The 25578-nt window shown below is 38.2% G+C and overlaps 1 protein-coding gene across 15 annotated transcripts in view; it reads left to right on the plus strand.

The window, feature by feature from the left end:
- Window positions 1-2012: 2012 nt before the first annotated feature.
- The window catches only part of TENT2 (terminal nucleotidyltransferase 2), a 73718-nt gene continuing 50152 nt past the window's right edge, over window positions 2013-25578 (plus strand). For 6 of the 15 annotated variants that reach the window (XR_012413765.1, XR_012413766.1, XM_005557252.4 and 3 more), the window contains exons 1-5: window positions 2013-2316; window positions 2595-2659; window positions 9129-9302; window positions 9514-9603; window positions 12842-13079. Coding sequence is in view for 12 of the 15 variants with exons in the window: in XM_005557252.4 (XP_005557309.2) it covers window positions 9166-9302; window positions 9514-9603; window positions 12842-13079 (465 nt within the window). In the remaining 3 variants the exon portion in view is untranslated. Of the gene's footprint in view, window positions 2351-2464; window positions 2660-9128; window positions 9303-9513; window positions 9604-12841; window positions 13080-25578 lie in introns of those variants that run through there. The other 9 variants (XR_012413767.1, XM_005557254.4, XM_045393933.2 and 6 more) reach the window with 4 other exon arrangements.

Here is a 25578-nt window from a genome sequence, read left to right on the forward strand (position 1 = left end):
CTGGTCCACAGTATACTTGTTTAATATCTAGAGTTTGGGTATTAGTTTAATGCTGGCCCCATAGAATAAGCTGGGAAGTATTCCCTCCTCTTCGATTTTCTGGAGGACTTTATCTAGAATTGGAATTATGTTTTTCTTATATATACCGTGTTAAAACCATACAAAAGAAAGCCTAAGTGGCTGTAATACTATCAGACAAAATATACTTCAGAGCAAAGAACATTGTCAGGAAAGAGGAGGGTCATTTGTAAAGTGGATAATTTCACAATGATGAAACTTTCGTAAAGGATAAATTCATACAAATAAGAGAGTAACTATGTTTATGCAACTAATAGCAGAGTTTCAAAGTACATGAAGCAGAAATTGATAGAATTACAATTGAAAAAAACCAGTAATAGTCAGAAATTTTAATACTCTCAATAATTAGTAGAGTAAGTAGACAGTAAATCAGAAAGGATATAGAGTTGAACACTAATATCAACCAACTTGACATGACTGACATTTATAGAACACTCCATCCATGTGCAAAAAACACATTCATTTCAAATGCAAGACAGACTATACTCTGGGCCACAGAACAAGTGTCAATAAGTTTAAAATTATTAGTATTGTACGAAGCATCTTCTCTGATCACAATGGGATTAAATCAGAAATCAGTAACAGGCAGCTATCTGGAAAACTCCTCCACTTACGAAAAACACAAGAAACCCATGGTCAAAAAAAGAAAGCAATAGGGAAATTACAAAGTATTTTGAAATGAAGGAAAATGAAAATACAATATATCAAAATATGTGGGATGTAGCTAAAACAGTATAGAGGGACACTTATCACACCAAATGCCTGTAGAAACAAGAGACATCTAAAATTAGTGGTCATCAGTTTCTGAGTTAAGAAACTAGAGAAACAAAACAATAAATTAAAAAATTAAAAAATAGCAGAATAAAGGAAACAATAAACATAAGAGCAGAAATCAATAAAATAGAAAACAGAAAACCAGTAGAGAAAATCCAAGAAAGCAAAAACGGGCTTTGAGATTTGAGATCCGTAAAATCGAGAAACCCCTCGCCATGTCGATCAGAAAAAAAGATGACACACAAATTACCAATTTCAGAACCGGAGGGGTCAGATTTTATAGACATTAAGTGGACAATAAAGGAATACAGCTAACAGATTTGCATTATTAAACAATTTAGACATTTCTACAAACTATTAAAGCTCACTCAAGAGGCGGTATCAATAAATATTGGTTGAATTAGTGAATGCCAGCTATTACTATGGGCAGGGTTTTAGAGAGAAACGAAAGCATTTTTTTTTTTTTGAGACCGAGTCTCGCTCTGTCGCCCAGGATGGAGTGCAGTGGCTCGATCTCGGCTCACTGCAACCTCCGCCTCCCGGGTTCAAGCGACTCTCCAGCCTCGGCCTCCTGAGTAGCTGGGATTACAGGCGCGCGCCACCATGCCAGCTAATTTTTGTACTTTTAGTAAAGATGGGGTTTCACGATGTTGGCCAGGCTGGTCTCGAACTCCTGACCTGGTGATCCGCCCGCCTCGGCCGGTCAAAGTGCTAGGATTACAGGCGTGGGCCACCGCGTTGGGCCAAAGGAAGCATTTTCCTTCCAAAGAAGCTCTCAGGTTACTGCAGGGGCAAAAAAACAGATAAAGCTTAATGTTGCTCCGGGGCAGAAGAGTAGAGGAGCATTGCTTAAAGAAAGGCTTCTTTGGGGACAAGTCACTCCGCCAACACATGAAGGACCCACGGAAAACGTTAGAGTTAGAACAGCTGCACGTGAGTTCACACAAGGGGCCCAGAAGTGGCCCTCCGGCGACTGCCTGCTCCCCTGTCCTCCTAGTACAGCCCTAACCCTCTCCCAACTGGTGCTGGCAGCAGTTAAGAAACCACCTCCTTCCAAGTCCAGCTGTCTTGCGCCTGCGCATTCACGCAAAGCGCTCATAGAAGGCGGGAGGGAGGGCGTTACCGGAAGTGTGACCTCTCGCTCCCCGCAGCCTATTCTCATCCGGGGTCACGTCGATCTTCCGGGTGTCTTTGACAGGGTACTCTACGCCGCTTTTTCTGCGACTTTTTGGTCTTCCGCTTTTTGCCACCGCCCCCAACCTTCTAAATCCTTGCGGCTCCTATCTTTTATTGTGTTACTCCTCCCCTGGCAGCCGTGCCGGGGGTTAGATCGCAGGCAGGGTCGGAGCTGGGCCTAGCTGCCCCACGGGCCACCACTACCTCCTTTGGTTCGAGAGAAAGCTACGACCGAGTACGCCCAGCCGTCCCAGCTCGGGCCTTGGAACTTCTGAGCGGGCAGTGCGGGTAGGCCCTGCTTAGTCCTTCCCGGAGGACACCTGTGAGTTTAGGGGGTTTCGGAGAGGAACGCAGCGGTGTAGGCCCAGGTCGGGGGCGGGGCGCGGGAAACTTTTTCCGAAACGGTAGCGTTTTGTTTTGAGTGGGAGGTTCCGGCAGTATCTCTTGGTTATTCCAAGTTTATGGGCGGCCCCTGGGCTGCTTGTACATTTTGAAGAATCTTAGGACCGCTTACTTTGCTTACTGGTTTTTCTCGTTCTCGCGTACTCCCTCGTCCACCACTCCAGGACCAAAAGAGGAAGATAGTCTTGGGACCCCTGCATGGTGTTTCAAAGGGTGGTAAAGAACTAAGGTAAATAGCTGGATTAATTAAAAAATTTAAAAGGCGTTTATCTTTTAAGGCTTAATTAAATGGCATGAAATTGCCTCAGCTTTTCACTTATAGGAAAATGCACAGGTTAAGACTGTTAGTTGTGTACGTTCTTGTTCAGCCTTTGTAGAAAGGCTTTTCGTGTCTCAAGGTGAGAACACGAAAGGCTTATGTGTCTCACAACTTATGGATTCTCTAAATTACTTGTCTTATCTCTTTCAACTCTTTGTTTAAAATAGCAGATGTTTTTCATTAGGGTGAACAGAGAAGAAACAAAGGGAAACTGTAAAACAATCTTAATAACAGATGTGCAGTGTATGATTTTGTGAGGAGAGAGATTGTAACTGATCACTAAATCTGTGTTTTTATATTACAGGTAACATACTTAACTTTTGTAAATATCTTCATATTGTATGGTTCAGTACCACAAGGCTTCCAACACGTACTGATTAACAGCCATAAGGCTATTAATTTATACTGATTAATAGCCAGTAATAGTGACGTTACTTTGTTGGTGTGAATAGCCCTAATTATGCCTGTTAATTATGCCTGAAAATGTCTTGTAACAGCCTCCTTGTGAAACAGGCCATTTATGAGTTGTTTAAGAAATGCCCGTTTGGAGCCATGTGACTAGATTATTTTTTGAAGACTTGGGTGTAATTCAATTCTTAGCCAAAGGGAATATCCTGTTCAAAACCTGGAAGTGGTTTTCACAGTGGGTTGGTAGGATTTAGGAATTGGATTTTTCGTATTGTGGAGAAAAGAAGTGGGTTTGAGGGATCAAAGATATTTGTACAAAATGGACAGTATCTTGGTTTAGCCAGTACAGTTCTGGTTTTTATACTAGGTATATTCTGCTTTTCAAAGAATCTAATGAAGGAATTATATATAACCTTGAGTGTTCTCTAATTTGTTGGAGGAGAGGTCAAGTTGAGGACAGAAATTCCAGGTTGCAAATTACAGGACCAAATACTTTATCACTAGAAATTACTACGAATTAATCTACTTTTTTTTTTTTTTTTTTTTAAGATGGAGTCTTGATCTTGTCACCCAGGCTGGAGTGCAGTGGCACGATCTCGGCTCACTGCAGCCTCCGCCTCCTGGGTTCAAGTGATTTTCCTGCCTCAGCCTGCCAAGTAGCTGGGATTATAGGTGACCACCACCATGCCCAGCTGATTTTTGTATTTTGTGGTAGAGACGGGGTTTCACCATGTTGGCCAGGCTGGTCTCAAACACCTGACCTCAGGTTGATCCATCCGCCTCGACCTCCCCAAATGCTGGGATTACAGGTGTGAGCCACGGTGCCCGGTGGAATTAATCTACTCTTTTACTGCCTTGTTTCACGTAAACCTGTGTAATCTCCCATTGGGTCCACCTTAGGAAACAGTCTTTAAGGTTTTCTCCATAAGGCAAATACAGTATACTATTTTATGGTCAAGTACAGATTGTGGAACTGATAACTTTTAAGGTAAGGAAAATTGGATATTGCCAATATCTGGATTTTATGTATCTCTCATAAAATTTGTCACATGGAAGATGGTAGAAGACCACAGTTAATGTGGAGTAATGTTTTATATAACGAATCCCTACTTACTGAGGAAACCTTTCATTCAGAGTATGAAGAAAATGAAGATTTGAAATTTTGTGGAGGTCCCCTTATTTCTGTTATAGTAATAGTTTTACTGTATTTTATTTTGTGAAACTACATTCTGTTTAAAAAATGATTATGTTGTTTATGATAGATAATTGTTTTGATGTCATTTTTATTTTCATCAAAATCAATGTGAAATATATTAGAAAAAAGGAATAGAAATTCATGGGCGTTTCATTTACTTCTTTAACTCTAGATGTCTTTCAGAATACCTATATTGATGAACATAGAATGAGTGCCTCAGAATGATTTTCCCCGACTTGAAGTCTACCTTCGTTAAGAGCCTGACTTGAGGGCCAAAATTCATACTGAGGAGAGGCTGACAGATGCTTTGTTTTGCAGGGGCTCCAGAGCTTGATATATTTCTGGGAATTTGGGATAGGCTGAACTAGATTTCTGCCCCAGAGTAAACATCTGGCTGTGGACTCATTCTAAGTTTTTAAGCTGGGGATAATTTGATCATTAACTTTGTAGAGTAGTTCTGGGCCACAAGACATCTTTAGATTTATTCTTAGTTTGGTTTTGGCTGTGTATAGGATGGAAACAAGGTGCGGTCTGGGGCTCTTAATGTCATTTTGGATCTTCAAATCTTAATATACATGGACCTTATTCAGTTATAGAGGAAAAACAGCATGTTTTTATAGGTATAAACAGGTGTCTATAAAGCAAAATTTGTTACAGTGAATTGTGTTTAATAGCATTTTCTTATAAATCCTATGAAGTAGGATCCTATGTTTTATGGGAAATTAGGTTAGGGAACCAGGGTTAAAAAAGGCCAAGAAAGAGTGTGAGCCTGAGCAAAGGATGAAAAGTGTTCGTTGCCCATCTTGAATCTGGCAATCCAATATTTTTCTTTTTTCTTTTTTTTTTGTTTTTGAGACAGGGTTTCAAAACTCCAGCCGTTGACCAGGCTGGAGTGCAGTGGCACAGTCTCCTTGGCTCACTCCAACCTGCGTCTCCCTGGCTTAAGCGATCCTCACACCCCAGCCTCCGGAATAGCTGGGACTTCAGATGCACACTACCACACCTGGCTAATTTTTGTTGTGTCTTGTTTTTTTTTTTTTTTTTTTTTTGAGACGAAGTCTCATTCTTTCACCTAGGCTGGAGTGCAGTGGTGTGATCTCCGCTCACTGTGACCTCTTCCTGCCGGGTTTAAGCGATTCCCCTGCCTCAGCCTCCCAAGTACCTGGGATTACAGGTGCCTGCCACCATGCTAGCTAATTTTGTATTTTTAGTAGAGACGGGTTTTGCCATGTTGCCCAGGCTGTTCTCAAACTCCTGACCTCAGGTGATCTGCCCACCTTGTCCTCCCAAAGTGTTGGAATTATAGGCATGAGCCACTGCACCTGGCCTAATTTTTTTTTTTTTTTTTTGAGACGGAGTTTTGCTCTTGTTGCCCAGGCTGGAGGGCAATTGTGCGATCTTGGTTCGCTGCAACCTCCGCCTCCCAGGTACAAGCGATTCTCCTGTCTCAACCTCCCAAGTAGCTGGGATTACAGGCATGTGCCACCACGCCTGGCTGATTTTTTTTGTATTTAGTAGGGATTTCACCATGTTAGTCAGGCTGGTCGTGAACTTCTGATCTTGGGTGATCCATCTGCTTCGGCCTCCCAAAATGCTGGGATTATAGGTGTGTGCCACTGCGTGCGGCCTAATTTTTGTATTTGTTGTAGAGATGAGATTTTATCATGTTGTCCAGGCTGGTCTCTAACTCCTGGGCTCAAACAATCTGCCTGCCTCAGCCTCCCAAAGTTCTGGGATTATAGGGGTGAGCAACTGCCCAGCCCAGGATTATTGTATGTATTTTTACTAGGGGATTCCCTGGAATGCTGCTTAGTTCGAGATACTTGTCCATTTCCTCTGAAGAAGCTAGGGTGTACAGGTGAGGAAATATGATAGGATTATTTTCTTTTTTTAAAATCTCTTATAAAAAGACATAAGGGTCTGCTAAAAAAGTTGACAGACTTGTTTTCTGGAGGTTAACCTTGTCTCTGGTCCAAATTAGAGTCAGGCATTTGGGATGAGGTCCGATGGTGGTTCATAGAATTTTGTCCACAAGCTGTTATGAACCCTGGACTGGTGAGCCTTGTTATCTGTGGCCAACCTAGGGAATTTTAATCTTATGGAATTGAAAAAACAAGGAACAATGTTTGTGAGGGATTTATTTATTTATTCCCAGATCTTTCTTTCTCTTCCCTGTTGTCTCTTATAGTTTTTTCCAGCCCTCCTAGTCACAATCCCCAGAGGCGACTATTTCGATTCTTCTGGCTACCTAGTTTTATTTTTCTCTGTTGTTTAAAAAAAAAAGAAAAGTAAAGTAAAGCTTCTATACTTCATTCTTTTGATTTATATTTACTGCAAATGAGGATTTAGCACTTTTTGTACCCTCTGTCATCCTCCATATAAAACTTGTGATATATAAACACAAATGTATAATATAATGTCATATATAAATAAATATATAATAAATTTTATATGGTAGCTCAGTTTAAAAAAATCAGTATATTCAATCTTTATTGTAAGAATCAGGTAGGTAACTATGATTATATTGCCTTTTTTATATTACCTATTGAGTGTTTTTTTCTTTGGTAATTTATTTTTAACTAGCTACTTTTCTGTATTTCTAAAATTATTTCTACTCTGTTAACAGAACTTTTCTCTATGGTCAAATACAGCAGGTAATCTACCAGTTGATTTTTTTTTTTTTTTTTTTTAACTTAGATATCTTCTTGAAGCCCTGCATCCTGCTATTCTAATTTGAACTGTTAGTTTCCCAACACTGTCATCTTGGGGCATTTACTTTGTTTCTGCCCTACATCAGATCTCCCTTTTTCTGGATTCCAGGTTTTCGTTTTCTTTTTTGATAACTTACCTAAGAATGTTTCTAGTTGCCCTTGCATTTGATAGTACAGCTAGGTATAGAATTTCAGCCTGAGAGCAGTTCCATCAGAGATTTGAAGTCATGAGTCCATGTCCTGTGCTATTGAGAAGTCCAAAGCCATTTTGATTGCTTGCCCTTTGTTTATACCGTTTTCTCCTTCTGGAATATTTTATAAACTACTTTTTTTGTGTGTAATATTCGGAAACTTCAGTATAATATACCTTGACATGTAACTTTTTTACTGTGCTTTGTACTCTTTAGGTCCTTTCAATCTGAGGATTGGTGTCTTTCAGTCTTTGGCATTTTTTTGTTTTATTTGTTAGGTGATGTCCTGTGTTTTTTTCTGTTCTTCCTGGACCTTCTGTTATGTTAGATTACATAGTTTAATAGTCTTCTGTTTTCTCTTCTATTGTCTTGCCTCCTTCCTGCCCCTACCAACTTTTCCTTTTTGTTCTTTCTAATACATTTCCTCAAAGTTACCTTTTAACTTTCTTCTGGATAGTTCTGCTTTCAATTTTATAATTTCCCACAGCCTTTTTATTTTATTTTTTTGAGATAGGGTCTTGCCCTGTCACCCAGCCTGGAATGCAGTGGCATGAACATGGTTCACTACAGCCTTGACCTCCTGGACTCAAGCAGTCCTCCCACCTCAGCCTCCTGTGTAACTGGGACCATAGGCACACACTACTGTGCCTGGCTAATTTCTTTGATTTTTTATAGAGACAGGGTCTTACTTTGTTGCCCAGGCTAATCTTGAATTCCTGAGCTCAAGTAATCCTCCCACCTCTGCCTCCCAGAGTGCTGGGATTGTAGGTGTGAGCCACCGCACCTGGCCCCTTTCTTTTTAAATAGCATATTCTTGTTTTATATATACAATGTCTTTTCATTAATCTGAGATTTTTTTTTTTTTGAGTGTTCATTTGTTCCTGACATTGTTTCTGTTTATTCCCAGGTTTTATTTTTCTTCTGGTGATCCATGGATGCCTATTTTAAGTGAAAATATCAGGAGTCTAATTAGAAACTCTAAAAATGTGTGGGTAGGGCCTGTCAACTAGTAGGCTTCATGTTAAGTTGATTAGGTAGCTAGCTTGACATTTTCTTGATGCATTCCCAAGTATTATTATGTTACAGGTTCTCTTGTTACTATGTTACATAGTTTCTCTGTCATCTTGTTTTTTCATAAAAGAGTTTTCTAATTGCTTGCTTTGAGAAAGTGGGTTGAGGGGTCCTATTTTTCTTTGTAGACTTTACCTGATACTCGTTTTCAGTTTATTACCTTATCCAATCCTTTGTAAGACTACAACCTTATTGTATGAGTCATTGCAAAGAATAAATATCTACTTTCCTCCCTGGATCAGTGAAGGATTCTGATTGCTTTGTATAGTTTTTCCCTATTCCTATGGAACAGAGCCCTCTTTTATTGGAAATCTTTTATATAAATTATGTAGACTTTGAGGGGAATCTCAGAATTTTATAAATTGTTAAGACAATATAAAATCCATTCCGTATTTGATCGGACCTGTAAGAACCAAATTCTAGGAATCAGGATGTCATGTGATGGTTTATACCTTTGTATAAATTAGATTGAGAATAAATGTAAGAATCTGTGGGATTTTATTAATGTCAGGTGATAACTTGATTTTCTAAAAGATTTTTTGATATGAGGGTAAATGTAGTAGGGTAAATTCATCAGAAAATTAGAAATGTGCATGTACCTTGCATCTGAATAATGCTAATCTTAGATTTAGAATTTATTGTTTGTTTCCTTTTGTTACCTACAGTGGCACTTAGGAGACCTATTTAACTTTGCAAATAAAATTTGTAACTTGATAACTAATTGTTTTAAGTTACTGGATAATAGAAGTGTTTAGTATCTTTAAACTATAATAATTTAATATTGTCTTTTAAAATTATCCTAGGTAGAAGAATACATGTTCACTTCCAGTGAACAAGAGCATGTTCCCAAACTCAATTTTGGGTCGCCCACCCTTCACTCCAAATCATCAACAACATAATAACTTCTTTACCCTGTCACCTACTGTTTATTCACACCAGCAGCTTATAGATGCACAATTCAACTTTCAGAATGCAGAGTAAGTATGGTGATATTTTGGCCCATGTTGTTGGTAAATTTCATTTTCTATTTGACATAAGCCCTTTTTGTATGAAACTTTCGAACGCGGAGAATATGTCGTCACTTTTTTTTTTTTGATAGGGAAGTATTTAATTTTTTTAAAGAGATTGGTTTTGTTTTTAAAGAAAAAATGTGTATATTATTACTGTTCTTTTCTTTGATTTTGATAGCTTGTCTAGAGCTGTGTCATTACAGCAGCTGACATATGGAAATGTCAGTCCAATACAGACCTCAGCTTCCCCATTATTTCGAGGAAGGAAGTAAGTACTTCTTAATTATTTTAAAAGAATATTTTTGCGTTTCTGAGAACTCTGTAACAGTGTATCTTGAATTAATGTTGTATGGACCCTATGCCCTGTGTTTTGTTTTCCGGGACCTGTACGATCAGATCAGTCATGGAATTTTAACATTTTTTGCATTTAAAAATTTTAGGGGTTCTTTTGTTGATTTGTTTCTGCTTTATTGTATGTTTGTTTCTGCCCTACATGAGATCTTCCCTTTTCTATATTCCAGGTTTTCTTTTTCTAGAATAAAGCTAAGTTTCCTCAGAAAACCACTTTTTAATTGAGATTTTTTAACTAAATGAGATGGCCTTCTGTATTCATTTGCTAGGGTAGGGTTGCCGTAACAACGTACGTACCACACATTGGGTGGCTTACACAACAGAAATTTATTTTCTTACAATTCTGGAGGCTAGATCAAGGTGTTGGCAGGATTGGTTTCTTCTGAGGCTTCTTTTCTTGCCTTGTAGAAGACTGCGTTGTCACTGGGTCTTAATATGGTTGTTTCCCTGTGTTTTCTGTGTCCTCATCTCTTCTAAGGACACCAGTCATATTGGATTAAGATTCATCTTAAAGGCCCCACTTTAACTTAGGTAAAGGTAACTTTTAAGAGGTCCTCTCTCCAAATACAGTCACATTCTGAGCTCCTGGGGCTTAGGACTTCAGCTTTTGAATTTCTAGGGGGACATAATTATAACATTTTCTTTCTAGTAAACTTTATGTTTTGATTTATCTGCATCCTACACAGGTAAGGTTCCATGATAACAAACATTGTAGTGAAAATTTCTGTGTAACATAAAACTTCCTATAGTCAAGTCAGGAGTCAATTAATTTTAATCTATTTGATTAAAAGAAATTCATTTATTACAAAATAGAACTTGAGAGGTGATTGTTAAAATAACATTCGGCAATATTTGAAAGATACTTCTGTTACTTAAAAACCTATATAAACATTCTATAACCTTTACGTCTCATAAAAAAATAACACTATCGGTGAACAAGGTGCTGTAAAAAAAAATAATAACACTAGGAATTATTAATTGCTCATTATGTAGTAATCATTATTCTAAGCCTTTACAATTAATGGTTTGATTAAATCACATAACACTGAGGTAGGTACTATTATCCCTTGCCTGTTGAGGAGAAAGCTGACTCACACAAAGGTTAAGTAACTAGTTACTCAGAAGTGACATAGCTGGGATTTGAAATGTTGTATGTCTCTGAGTCATATGCTTATAAGCACTACAGTTTGTTCTTCGAAATTGTCATTGAGAAAAGTTTTATAATAATTCATTATTATATATTGACTATAATTCGTTATTATATATTGACTATAATTATAGTATTGACTTTATTCAGATTTTGTTTTTTAGAAATTGCCTTCAGAGCCAATTTGTGAATTAAGAATGAAAATAAACTCTATTAGACCAGGTGCAGTGGCTCACGCCTGTAATCCCAGCACTTTGGGAGGCCAAGGCAGGCGGATCACGAGGTCAGGAGATTGAGACTGTCCTGGCTAACACGGTGAAACCCCGTCTCTACTAAAAATACAAAAAAGTAGCCGGGTGTGGTGGCACGTGCCTGTAATCCCAGCTACTCAGGAAACTGAGGCAGGAGAATGGCATGAACCTGGGAGGTGGAGCTTGTGGTGAGCCGAGATTGCGCCACTGCACTCCAGCCTGGGCGACAGAGTGAGACTCTGTCTCAAACAACAACAACAAAAATCTCCAATTAATTTGTAGTTAAACATATTTTTAAAATTAAAATTGGCATTCTTATTAGAAGATATTCAGCATATACAGCTCTAAGATACTTTATGTTTAAAATTATTAAATAAACTTTTAGCATTTAGCACTGTATACTTTACCTGTGAGTAGGGGTTCCACTTATTTTGCAGATCTGTCAAGGAGAGAGAAATTGACATAATCCCAGAGGAGTGTTAAAAAATCTTCTGTGGGCTGGGTGCAATGGCTCATGCCTGTAATCCCAGTGCTTTGGGAGGCCGAGGTGGGCGGATCATTTGAGGTCAGGATTTCAAGACCAGCCTGGCCAACATGGTGAAACCCCATCTCCACTAAAAAACACAAAAATTAGCTGGGCATGGTGGCGGGCGCCTGTAGTCCCAGCTACTCAGGAGGCTGAGGCAGGAGAATAGCTGGAACCGTGGAGGCAGAGGTTGCAGTGAGCCGAGATTGTGCCACTGCACTCCAGCCTGGTGACAGAGGAAGACTCCGTCTAAAAAAAAAAAGAAAAAGAAAAAAACCTTCTATGACCCATAGAATTTTCAGGCTTAAAAGGAATTGGACCATTTTCTGTGTCATAAAGTGTTACCTACATGAACAACTTAATATAGCAATGAAGTCAATGTCTTTTTTTGTAACAAATATTTACTCTTTAATGATTTTTCCCTTTTTATTTTGCAAATATTTAAACCTCCAGAAAAATTTAAATAATAATATAGTGAATATCTGTATGCCTTTTGCCTAGATTCATGAGTTAAAAGTTTAGCATTTGATTTCTTTCTCTTTTTTTTTCTGCCCACCTGCTTTTTTTCCTGAACTATATAAAATAAAGTTGTTGACACCATTTTATTTTACCTTAAAACATGTCAACTTATTCCTCCTGAAAAACAAGGCTTTTCTTCTATGTAACCAAAATACCTTGATTATTCCCAAGAAATTTAATATTAATAAAATAATATTATCTGAGTTGCAGCTCATTTTCGAATTTCTTCATTTGTCCAATGTCTTTATAGCTTTATTGAAAAGTGTCTCTTAATTTGGTCTTTCCTGCTGATGAGTCAGAACATAGGTATATTCAAAGAGCCCTTTTTTATAACTAGCACTGAACTCAATCTTATCTTCCATATGTTATAGTTTGGATCTTTTCTTCTTAGTAATTCTATAAATAGAACTTTTCCTACAAAGTTTTCACTACTGAGATGAAACATTGGGGTAGTTCAAATATGGGAGACTAACTTCAGTATATACATGTAGTTTTTTGTGTCTGCATTATTACTATTTTTTTCTAAGGTGTTGAGAGGCATTTCTTGTGCTGAACGTGAATATTTTTAAGAGCCATATAAAGCTAATAATGTGACCTTATTGAAAGAATCATAATATTGTCATTATCTCTTATGATATTTATATATTTTTAATTGCTTTTTGTTATTAAAAAGTTGTATCTTTAATTACTAAGGTATATTGCTTGTTTTCAGGAGATTAAGCGATGAAAAAAACCTTCCTCTTGACGGTAAACGGCAACGTTTCCATTCACCCCACCAAGAGCCAACTGTAGTTAACCAGATAGTGCCTTTATCAGGTGAACGAAGATACTCAATGCCGCCATTGTTTCATACACATTATGTACCAGATATAGTCAGATGTGTTCCACCTTTTCGAGAAATACCATTTTTAGAACCTAGAGAAATCACACTGCCTGAGGCCAAAGATAAGGTAATAATAATGTAGATTTTAGTTTTGCCTTTTGGGAATTTAGTATAAATAATGTATTAATCAAAAATATTTAATATCCTGGATTAAGTAGAACATGCCTTTTTTTCTTGCAATGTTTAAAGTGTACTATTCAGCCTAATTTTCTGTCTAAACATTACTCTGATTTTTGGTAGCTATTCTTTTATAAAAGTGCAGCTGTCAGGAAATCAGATTTTCCCTGATGTATGAAAATTTTATTAGAACCCAAACACTTTCTTAGTTTAGAGAACTGCCCTGTTACTTGTTCTTACTGAAAAAAAAAAGTTTTTTTCATATAGCTATCGTAATAGAGTGTTAGAACACATTTTATTTTGGGGAGTCACTGAGAAAAACAATACATTCAAAGTGATACAATCAACAAAGATTTATCAAAAACATTTATAAAAAACATTTTCAGTTAAGTGAAATGAAGCTATTTAAATAATAATTCTTGGAAAATGACATTGTCAGCATTGGGGAACAATGAGTTATTTAACATCTAATACTAGAAACATATCTCTCCCCTCCCCCATATTTAGTGAAACCTAATACGGTTTTTCCGAGTAATTGAGAGGGTTTATAATGTAAATATCTGCATTCTCTTGGGTTGTCTGTGGTTTATACTTGCTGTTTTTGCATTTTCAAAGCTGCCACACTCTTGAGAAATGAGATATTTGTAGGCTAAGGAGAAGGACCATGAAGAAAATACAGCAACTTTGTTTTACTCGTCTTTGAGTTCCTATCAACCAGCATAGGTCTGAAACATAGTAAGTGTACAGAAATGTTGGGTCAGAAAAGCAACATCTGCTTCATTCCTTAGTTGTGCTGCTTTTTTATTCCTCTGTTATTCTTTTGTTATTTAAGTAAGTTACAATTATACCATAAAATTCACCCTTTTAAAGTGTACAGTTCAGTGGTTTTGAAATATATTCCGAAAGTTGTGCAGCTGTACTATCTGATTCCCAAACATTTTCATCACCACCAAAAGAAACCACGTACCCAATAGCAGTCATTTCTCCTGCTCCCTGGCAACAACTAATCTATTTTCTGTCTTTATCCCATCCTGGACATTTTATATAAATGCAGTCATTCAATATGTGGCCTTTTGTGTCTTGCTTTTTTCATTTAGCATGTTTTCAAGGTTCATCCATGTTGTAGCATACACATCAGTACTTCATTCCTTTTTATAGCTGAATAATATTCCATTGTATGAGTAGACCTCACTTTGTTAATACAGTCCTCAGTTGGTGAATTTCTGGGTTGTTTCCACTTTTCATCTGTTATGAATAGTGCAGCTGTGAATATCTGTACAGATTTTTGCATGGACATATGTTTTTACCTCTCTTGGAGTGAAATTGCTTGGTCTTATGGTAACTCTGTGTTTAACTTTTTGAGGAACTGCTGAAGTATTTTCTAAAGTGGTTGCACCATTTTACATTCCTATCAACAGTGTATAGGTGCTGTACATTCTTTACATGCTTGCTGAACTTGCAGCACTTGTTACTGTCTGTCTTTTTGATTATAGCCATTCTAGTGGGTATGAAATGGTATCTCATTGTGATTTGGATTTGCATTTCCCTAATGCCTAATGATATTGAGCATCTTTTCATTTGCTTATTGGACATTTGTATATCTTCTTGGGGAAATGTCTATTCATCGAGATACCTTGCCCATTTTTAAATTGGACTGTTTGTCTTTTTACTGTTGGGTTGTAAGAGTTCTTTATGCATTCTACATATTAGACCCTTACTGGATAATGATTTGTGAATTTATGCTCCCATTATGTGGCTTGTCTTTTTACTTTCTTTTTGGTATCCTTTGAAGCACAAATACATTTCATTTTGATACAGTCCAATTTATCTATTTTCCTTTGGTTGGTTGTGCTTTTGGTGTCATATCTAAGAAACTATTGTACAGGGTCACAGAGATTAATGCCTATGTGTTAATTTTTAAATTTTATTTATTTATTTATTTTTATTTTTTCCTTGCCCTGCCTATGTGTTACATTTTATAGTTTTAGTTCTTACATTTAGGACTTTGATCCATTTTGAGTTAATTTTTGTATATGATGTAAAGTAGGGGGTCCAACTTTATTCTTTTGCTGTTGGTCCAGTTGTCCCAGCAGCTTATTGAAGAAACTGTTCTTTTCTCCTCTGCAACTTTTTTTTTAACCATATTGAAATAGGAAAAACAATCAGTCAAAATCAGTGGGAGAAAGGAAAAAGGCAAAGGAAACTGAGGAAAGATTAACTTGGGTTTTTTTAGTTAGTTTTTTTGTTTTTTTTTTGAGATGGAATCTAGCTCTGTCCCCCAGGCTAGAGTGCAGTGGCGTGATCTTGGCTCACTGCAACCTCCACTTCCTGGGTTCAAGCGATTCTCCTGTTTCAGCCTCCTGAGTAGCTGGGATTACAGGTGTGTGCCACCATGTCCGGCTAATTTTTGTATTTTTAGTAGAGACGAGGTTTCACCATGTTGATCAGGCTGGTCTTCAACTCCTGACCTCGTGATCTACCCACTTTGGCCTTTCAAAGTGCTGGGATTACAGGCGTGAGCCACGGCGCTCGGCCTAGTTTTTATTTATTTTTATTTTTATTTTTTGAGATGAAGTCTTGCTCTGTTGCCCAGGCTGGAGTGCAGTGGCGCGATCTCGGCTCACTGCAAACTCTGCCTCCAGGGTTCAAGCTATTCTGCCTCAGCCTCTCGAGTAGCTGGGACTACAGGCGCCTGCTACCACACCCACCCAGCTAATTTTTTGTATTTTTAGTAGAGACAGGGTTTTACCATGTTAGCCAGGATGGTCTCGATCTCCTGACCTTGTGATCCACCCTCCTCGGCCTCCCAAAATGCTGGGATTACAGGTGTGAGCCACTGCGCCCAGCCACCTGGCTAATGTTTTTAACTTTTTTTTTTTTGGTAGAGCCAGGGTCTTGCTGTGATACCCAGGGTCTTGCTATGATACCCAGGCTGGTCTTGAACTCCTAGCCTCAAGTGATCCTCCCGCAGTGGCCTCCCAAAGGGCTGGGATTACAAGTATGAGCTACTGCGCCTAGCTGTTTTTACTCATTTTAAAGACTATCTTGTAATGCCATAATATGAAAGCCTATGGTATAAATCAAATCAGATCAATCCTTTGAATGAACATTTAAGAATCTTTTTGCTGGGTGTGGTGGCTCACACCTGTAATCCCAGCACTTTGGGAGGCCGAGGTGGGCAGATCACAAAGTCAGGAGTTCAAGACCAGCCTGGCCAATGTGGTGAAACCCCGTCTATACTAAAAATACAAATATTAGCTGGGCGTGGTGGCAGGCACCTGTAGTCCCAGCTACTTGGGAGGCTGAGACAGGAGAATCACTTGAACCCAGGAGGCGGAGGTTGCAGTGAGCCGAAATCACGCCACGGCCCTCCAGCCTGGGCAACAGAGTGAGACTCCGTCTCAAAAAAAAAATAAGAATCTTTTACTGGTTTTTTAAGGTATGTATGCTGATAGCCCTGTTTTCTATGGAATTCATTGTGATAAACTATTGAAAGCTCTCTATTTTTACTTGGATTTGTATGTTGTGATAGTTAACTATTAGAACTAACTAACTACGAGTTTTGCATATGAACTAGGCAAATTTTCAATTTCAGTAAATTTAATAACAATTCACATTAGTGTCAGCGTAAACCATCTGGCAAAGTACCGTTCTGTATCAATAATGTTTTAAAATTAGTCATATAGAAAGAGATACTCCTAAATATTTAGAATTAGGGATTTATCTCAGAAGGCTAAAGATAAATTGTGTAATTGAACCAATTTCTTTATTTTCCTTTTTTGAGACAGAGTCTTGCTCTTGTTGCCCAGGCTGGAGTGTAATGGCGCTATCTTGGCTCACTGCAACTTCCACCTCCGGGGTTTAAGCGATTCTCCTGCCTCAGCCTCCCAAGTAGCTGGGATTACAGGCACGTGCCACCATGCCCGGCCAGTTTTGTATTTTTAGTAGAGATGGGGTTTCACCGTGTTGGTCAGGCTGGTCTCAAACTCCTGACCTCAGGTGAACCACCTGCCTGAGCCTCCGAAAGTGCTGGGATTACAGGTGTGATCCACCACGCCTGGCTGGAACCAATTTCTTTGAGTGCTACTCTCTACCTGTCAAGTTGTGGGAGAAAGAAGGCAAGCAGTTAGTTTTGTGCTTATTTTTTAAGTGAACACTTTTTAAGAAAGCTAACATTGATGTCTCTTTTAGGCATTCTACATATGCTATCTCAGTTAGTCTTTTCAGCAACCCCATGACATGGGTGTTATCCTAATGTTATTGAGGCTCAGAAAGCTAAATAACTTGCTCAAGGTCATAGCTAGTAAGTGGTAAAACCAAGATTTGATCTCTGTCTCTAAAAATATGAAGAAAAGGAGTTTAAGATACTTAAAATCAAGGTTAGGCAGATGACATTCTAACTCTAATACCAGGTGATCTGTGACAGTGATAATTAATATTTATTGAGTATCTGTCATTACTGGCATTGTGTTTGACAGTTTGTATGGTTTACTGCTGTTTACTTCTGTAGAGTGTAAAGTGAATGGAGGATTCAGTGTGAGATAAAGTGGGGCAGTGGTTTGAAGCCTTGAATGCAAGTAAAATGCTATCGAAGGTTTTAAAGTAGAAAAATAGCACAGTCAGATTTGTATTTTTAGAAAGTCGTTGCTGTATAGTGAATTTGGTTTAGAATGAAGTGGGCTTGGAAGATGGTGATCACCTTGAAGACTGTTACATTCACCCTGAAGATGGTTGACCCCCTTGAAGACTGTTAAATTCATCCTAATGAGAGGCGCTGAAGCTTTCAGTTATGGTAGATGGTAGTGAAAAAGATGTGGGAGATAATATATAAGGAAAATTGATAGAATGTGTGGAATAATTGAGTGTAGAAGAGAGAGGGTGAAAGAGACATGAATGACTCCAATGATTTGATTCTGGGTTACTAGTAGAGATAAGGAACCTAGATTTTGGGTATATAGGCTGATTGAGGAAATACTCGAGTTATTTGTACTATGAGAGAATCTACTATAAAACATTTGTGCTCCTGAGAAACTTCATGTCCTGCAGATTGCACACTAATGATATAGGGCTTATGGGAAATAGGGTTGGAACAGGCTACTCAAAACCTAAACAGTTTTGTAACCAGAACACTATCAAGAATAATAATTGATATCTTGGGAAATAACTTGGACAGACCAGGCAGGCAGTTTGGCACGGCTAGATGCTGCTGCAGGGGATATTAGAAATATACAAAATAGAGTTGAGATGCTGGCTTGTGCTGGGCATTGAGACAGGCAGTTAAAAATGGAGCTCTGAGTCAGTGAGGCTGCTGTTAAGGTAGAGACAAAAGGAAATACACCAGCACAGAGCTGTCCGAGGCTAGGAGTATGTTTTCTTGAGCAGGAGTCTTGGATGCAAATGCTTTTTAGTTCCGTTAGATCTGTAAGGACTACATACTGAGGGGTTTTTTCCTTTCTCATGACAGTTATAATTCTACAGTTACAGCTCCATGTACAAATCATGTACAAACCCAACTTACATGTTGTATTGATACCATTCCCCTGTTTACCAATCACATATAAGCTAATTGGTATTGTAGAAAAATGTAACTGTATTGACAGTATATGTTTGGAGTTCAGAAGTAAGGTTGGGCTGGAGATAGGGATCCTGAAGAGATCTGAAACAAAAGTGACAGTTGAAACTCCTAGAGTAGATAAGATTTTTAATTTATTTAGCATTCAAATATTTGTGAGCTCTAGGCATGGGAGATACACTGTTTTTCTAAACATACATGGTCTCTACATTTAGGTACAGCATAGTGAGAGGAGGGGGAGCCATTAAAAAATAATCATACATAGGCTGGGCACAGTGGCTCACGTCTGTAATCCCAGCACTTTGGGAGGCCAAGATGGGTGGATTACCTGAGGTTAGGAGTTCGAGACTAGCCTGACCAATATGGTGAAACCCTGTCTCTACTAAAAATACAAAAAAATTAGCTGGGCGTGGTGACGTGCGCCAGTAGTCCCAGCAACTCGGGAGGCTGAGGCGGGAGAATTGCTTGAACTAGGGAGGCAGAGGTTGCAGTGAGCCAAGATTGTGTCACTGTACTCCAGCCTGAGTGACAGAGCAGGACTCTGTCTTAAAAAAATTTAAAAAAAATGCAGATCACAATTTTATTTATATAAACGCTGTGCAGGAAATTACTGAGTGCTGAGAGAATGCATTTGGGGTCTCAGGGAAAACCTGTTAGAGGAGACATTATTTGAGTTGAGATCTGAAAGATGAATGAGTTAACTAGTTAAAGAATGGTGGAGAGCTGGGTACGGTTGCTCATGCCTGTAATTGCAACACTTTGGGAGGCTGAGGTGGGTGGATCGCCTGAGGTCAGGAGTTCAAGACCAACATGGCGAAACTCCATCTCTTCTAAACATACAAAATTAGCCTCGTGGCAGGTGCCTGTGATCCCAGCTACTCGGGAGGCTGAGGCAGAGAATTGCTTGAACCCGGGAGGTGGAGGTTGCAGTGAGCCAAGACCACACCACTGCACTCTAGCCTGGGAGACAGAGTGAGACTCCATCTCAGAAAGTAGTGGGGATGGGGAGACTGCTTTAGAGAGAGGAAATAGCATGTTTGAGGTTCCTAATGCAGAAAAGAGAATGGAGTGTACAAATGACTGAAAGGAGGTCAAGATGGCTAGTGTTTCATGAATTAGAGGGAAAGTGGTTGAAGGTGTGGTAGGGGAGGTGGGAAGAGGGGCATATTTTGCAAGGACTCCTAGGCCATTTTGGTCTTTAGCTTAAGAACAGCAGGAACCTATTCAGAGGTTTTTTTTTTTTTTTTTTTTAAATGCGGTGGACAGATAAGTTAAAAAGGTTATTTTCACTGCACTGTGGAGAGCAGATTGAAGTTGAGCAAGCATGGATGTAGAGAAGTTGTTGTACTATAGTATTTCAAGTGAGAGGCAGTGGTACCTTGAATTAGGAAGTGCTAGTAGTTATGAAGAGAAATTGATGGATTTAAGCTGTATTTTAGAGGTGGAATCTGTAACATTTGATGATATATTAGATTACAGTGTCTAAGCCTCTGCAATATCAACATTTTAGGCCAGCTTTTTTTGGTGTGGAGGGGCTGTCCTGTGTACCCTCCTATGTCTAGTAGCATTCCTGCCACCAATCCCTAGTTGTGACAACCCAAAATGTCTGTGGACATTGCCAGTCGTCTTCTGTGGGGCAAAATTGTCCTAGTTGAAAACCACTGGGTTCGATTGAGGAGAAGTATTGAGGATTACACTCAAGTTTCTGGCTTCTACAGTTGGATGCATGGTGGCATCATTCACTGAGACAGAATAGAATGGAAGAGGAGAAACATTTATATATGTGCTTAATAAGGATTGACTTATGAGTCCGTGGACATGTTGCCTTTAAGATGCTTTTGAAGCGTCAGAGTGGATATTTAGCATTGATAATTGACTATACTGCATATAGATTTGGAATTCAAAGGATATTCATTAGCTAGAAATGTGTATTTGGCCATCATCAGTATACAGATAGTAATTGAAGCCTCAGGAAGTGAGTCTATGTCCAAGACTGGCTGAAATAGATTGAGGAAAGAATGGGAAAACAAATGCAAACCAAGATTATACACAACTGTTTTGGGAAATTTGGCAGTGAAAGGGGGGAGCAAAAGGTGGGAAGTTGGGACAAGGCTTTTTTTTTGTAAGGTGGGAGAAACTCTGCCCACATATAAATGTTTGTGGGGAAGATTCATAGACAGGAAAGAGGTTGACTACTCTGGAAAGAAAAGAACAATCATGAATAAGGTTTCCTACAAGATGGAAGGGTAATGGATCCTGTATATAGGTGGAGTGATTGGCCTTAGGTAAGAGAAAAACTTTTTTGAACTGGCTGATAGGAGGAGAGGATAGGTATAGATAGAGGGAAATTTGTAGATACGGTAGGGAGAAGTTAGTGGAGTTTCCAGGGTTGAATGGCATCTTCCCGTTTTCTCTCTGAATTACTATGCAAGATCATCTGTTGAGACTGGAGAAGATAAAGTAGGATATCAGAGGTTTGAGAATAGTGGAGAATGTTTGAAATACCATTTACTGAATGTGGGGAATCAAACTCACCAGAGAAACAGAGTGCAGAAGGTTTGAAACATTATTTTCTGGGTAGTATAGAGGGCTCACTTAAGAGTGGTAATAATGAATTCATTAATAATAATAGTAAGTCAGTCAGCTGAATCTGCCAGCTCCAGGGAAAGATTTTGTTAGAAGTTTTCTTAACTACTTTGAGGATAAACCTAAAGAATTGAATTTTGAAAATGAATACCCTCTGAGTTTAAATTTTTTCATCAGTGTTTTTTTTTTTGTCTTTTTCAAGTTACTATGTTAACAACTCTTCAAAGTAGAGATCAGAGTTATTCCTGAATTTTAACTTTTGTTTTTACTCTGGGTTTTAGAAGAATATATGGTTTTCTGCACAAAAAAGAGACTGTAATTAGCTATCTAAGCCCCTGAATTCCATCTACAGTATTAGAACTGTTCTTTGAAATTTCTGGTTAGTAGAAGGTATTATGTGAATTGACTTATTTGATTTTGAATTTTGAGTTGAAATGAGGTTAGGCTGAGGTTTTTCTTGGTATTGATTGTGAAATAAAAAGATGGTTATTAAAGAATTGTTACATTTCCTGTGTAATGTTAAATTTGGTAAGGGGCAAATTTTATGGAGCTTCTTGGCATCCTTGGAAGAACACTTTGGGGATAGTTATCTTACAGATCTCTAAAGGGTCTGTCTTTTTAATTTATGTTTTTATCAGAAAAATTAAAAAACCACTGAGATGTCAATTTACCCAGAACACCTAAGAGAGAACTCAGACAGAAGAGATCAAATAAAAACTTGTTTTTTTCTATCCTTTTTTGGGCAATTCTTTGGCCAAGTTCAGGTAATAGTAAGCGCCTAAAGTAATCAAACTTCAGGGGGAAAACAATCAGTAATCCAGATTGCCTTCTCAACCCGCCAGTTTATAAATTAAGAATACTCCCAACTTTGTCCGTACCCAAAACCATAGTAATTTAACACACAAACAAAAAGTGGGTTGTTTTAGGCATGACATTTTTCTGGTTCTATTTTATTTCAGAATTGGTTAATTTGATGGGAAAGGGAATTGACTGTGAAGAATGAATTTAAACTTTTATTACACATCTGGCTTTATTTTACTCAGAAAATTAATACCAGCTCTTTCTATAGCGACATGTAACAAAGACTAAGGCAGTGAGAGAGCCTGAGGAATTGCCAGTTTTTATTGCAATGTTTATATGCTGTAATGACCTGCTTTCTGGACTATAATTTAATTTTGTTTCTCCCATTTCGAAAGCTCATTGCTGATTTGTGTTTGTTGCTTGTAGATAGCACTTAGGCAAAAAAAAAATTTACATTGTAGTATATGATTAGGTCTTGGTATTTCCAGCTAAAAAGTTTTTTTTGTTTTGTTTTGTTTTGTTTTTTTTTTTTTTTTTGAGACGTAGTTTCGCTCTTGTTGCCCAGGCTGGAGTGGAATGGCGTGATCTCGGCTCACCGCAGCCTCCGTCTCCTGGGTTCAAGCAATTCTGGGATTATGGGCATGCACCACCATGCCTAGCTAATTTTGTATTTTTAGTAGAGACGGGGTTTCTCCATGTTGGTCAGGCTGGTCTCGAACTCCCAACCTCAGGTGATCCACCCACCTCTGCCTCCCAAAGTGCTGGGATTACAGGCATGAGCCACCTCGCCAGGCTAAAAAGTTTTTTTTTTTTTTCCCCACTTTCTTTTACTCCAGGGCCCAGCTATCAGGGACAGGTAGTGAACTGCTGAGAATACCATGTGAAAGTTATACAGTGTTAAATACCATGTGAGAGCTTTATATATTGGTACATATAAAAACTTTTCTGAATCCCAGCCAGTACTTCCCTTATCCTTATGGCTTGTGTTGACTTCAGACAATGGTAATTTTATTGATACTTAATTTGACCTTGACTTTGAGGACAAGTTACAATTTTTTTTTAGGAAAAATGAACATTTGTATTTGGAAGAAATATTTCTTTATTTTATTTTATTTTTTGAGATGGAGTCTTGCTGTGTTGCCCAGGCTAAAGTGCAGTGGCGTGATCTTGGCTCACTGCAACCTCTGCCTCCCAGGTTCAAGCAATTCTCCTGCCTCAGCCTCCCAAGTAGCTTGGACTACAGGCACCTGCCACCATGACTGGCTATTTTTTTTTGTATTTTTAGTAGAGATGTGGTTTCACCATCTTGGTCAGGCTGGTCTCGAACTCCTGACCTCAAATGATATGCCCATCTTGGCCTCCCAGAGTGCTGGGATTACAGGCATGAGCCCCCGCACCTGGCCAGAAATATTTATTTTAATATTTTAGACTATGTATAAGTAAATTTTTTGTGTAGTGAGAAATAGACTAATTAATTTTATAGTGATAGATCTTGGTAGGTAGCCTAAGCAGGTAGTATTGTAGTGATTTAGACAAGTTTAAGAATAATCCATTTTATATATATGTTGCTGGAGGGATTTTTTTTTTTTTTTATTTTTTGAGATGGAGTCTTACTAAGTTGCCCAGGCTACTGTTGAACTCTTGGGCTCAAGCCATCTTCCTGCCTCAGCTTCCTGAGTAGCTGATACTACCAGCATTTGCACTGTACCTGGCTTGGAATAGTTTTTTTAAACTAAAAATTAGGAAAAATTTACCCCAGAATTAAAGAATATTTTTGGAGTGCAATTATGCGTGGTCAGCTTGTTATTACATATGTGATCTAAATTGTATATGATTTTTAGCCAAGGATATTTCATATTATACATTCCTCCTCTCTGTTTTTTTTTTTAAGAATTATAAGAACAGTGAGCCATCTCCTGGAATATTTCTCTAAATTAAAGCACCAGAAATCTTGTTCAAACATATATGTGCATTTCTTTTTTTGTCTCATCTGAACTCTCAGTATTTGTTCTAGAGTAAAGTAGTATGATTTGATAATGTGAATCCCCAAGCTAATGGGTAGATAATGAGGAAAATTCTTTCACATAAAAACTCATTAAATCTCCATTATAGTAGACCTTGGGAAAGAAAAAGTGTTTCCATGCATGTAAAAAATAGAGAGGAACAAGAATATGGAATTTCGTATTTTCTAAGTCATTGTAAATTTTTTCACATGTGACTCTTTCTACATTAACAGGGTCATTCAGATGAAAGCACTTTATGAATATAACAACATTCCACTTGGGCATTGTAAAGAAAATTTTTTTAAAAAAATTTTTGAATTTTTTTTTGGAGACAGAGCCTTGCTCTGTTGCCCAGGCTGGAGTGCAGTGGTGCAATTTCAGCTCACTGCAACCTCCCATTTCCTGGGTTCGAGCGATTCTCCTGCCTCAGCCTGCTGAGTAGCTGGGACTACAGGTGCATGCCACTCTGCCTGGCTAATTTTTTGTATTTTGGTAGAGACAGGGTTTCACCGTCGTTGCCCAGGATGGTCTTGAACTCCTGAGCTCAGGCAATCCGTCCACCTCGGCCTCCCAAAGTGCTAGGATTACAGGCATGAGCTACCTTGCCCAGCCAAGAAGTTTGTTTGTTGATTTTGCTATTCAACGAAGACTGAGTACCTACTGTGAATTCTAGGATTATGTTGATCCAATCTGCCTGATTCTCTAGATTATGGGTTGGCAGAAGGGCCAGATAGTAAATATTTAGGCATGTGGGCTACGTAAGTCCTCTGTTGCATATTTAAAAAATCCTTCAAGTATCATTTAAAATTTTATGTTAGCCACTTTTACTGGAGATCTTTTTCACATTTGTTACAAACTTGGACACTTTTCTTTTTAGCTTTTTATTATGGAAAATATCAAACCATATACTAAAGTAGAGAGAAAAACGTATCAAGTCCTCATGTTGTCCACTTTAACAACTGCCAACATATGACCATAACAATTAACAACATATGACTAATCTTATTTTACCTTTACCTCCCTCCCTCATTAGTTTGAATCGGATTTGAGTTATTTTATTGGTAAATATTTCAGTATTCTGATATTCAGTTGATCTTTTTTGTTTATCCTTCCATCAGGGCCATACTGTCTTGATTACTGTAGCATTATATTAAGTATAGAAGTCAGTTGGGTTAAATTCTCCAATTTTTTTCTCAGCTATTCTTGGACTTTTGCCTTTCTAAGTCAAATTTAAAATTCTTTTGTCAGTTTCTAGAAAGAAGCCTTCTGGGCTTTCGATTTCTTTTTCATTTGTTGTGAAACAAATTATATCAAATGGGCTTTTGAGTTTGATTACATTGAATCTAAAGATCAATTCTGGGAGAATTGACATCCTTAACAATAGTCTTTTGATCCGTGAATGTGGTTTATCTCTCCCTTTATTTAGGTCTTTAGGTTCTCAATATTTTCTAGTTTTCAGTATACAAATTCTGCACATCTCTTGGTAC

This window comes from Macaca fascicularis, chromosome 6, assembly GCF_037993035.2.
Source record: "Macaca fascicularis isolate 582-1 chromosome 6, T2T-MFA8v1.1".
Lineage (NCBI taxonomy): Eukaryota > Metazoa > Chordata > Mammalia > Primates > Cercopithecidae > Macaca > Macaca fascicularis.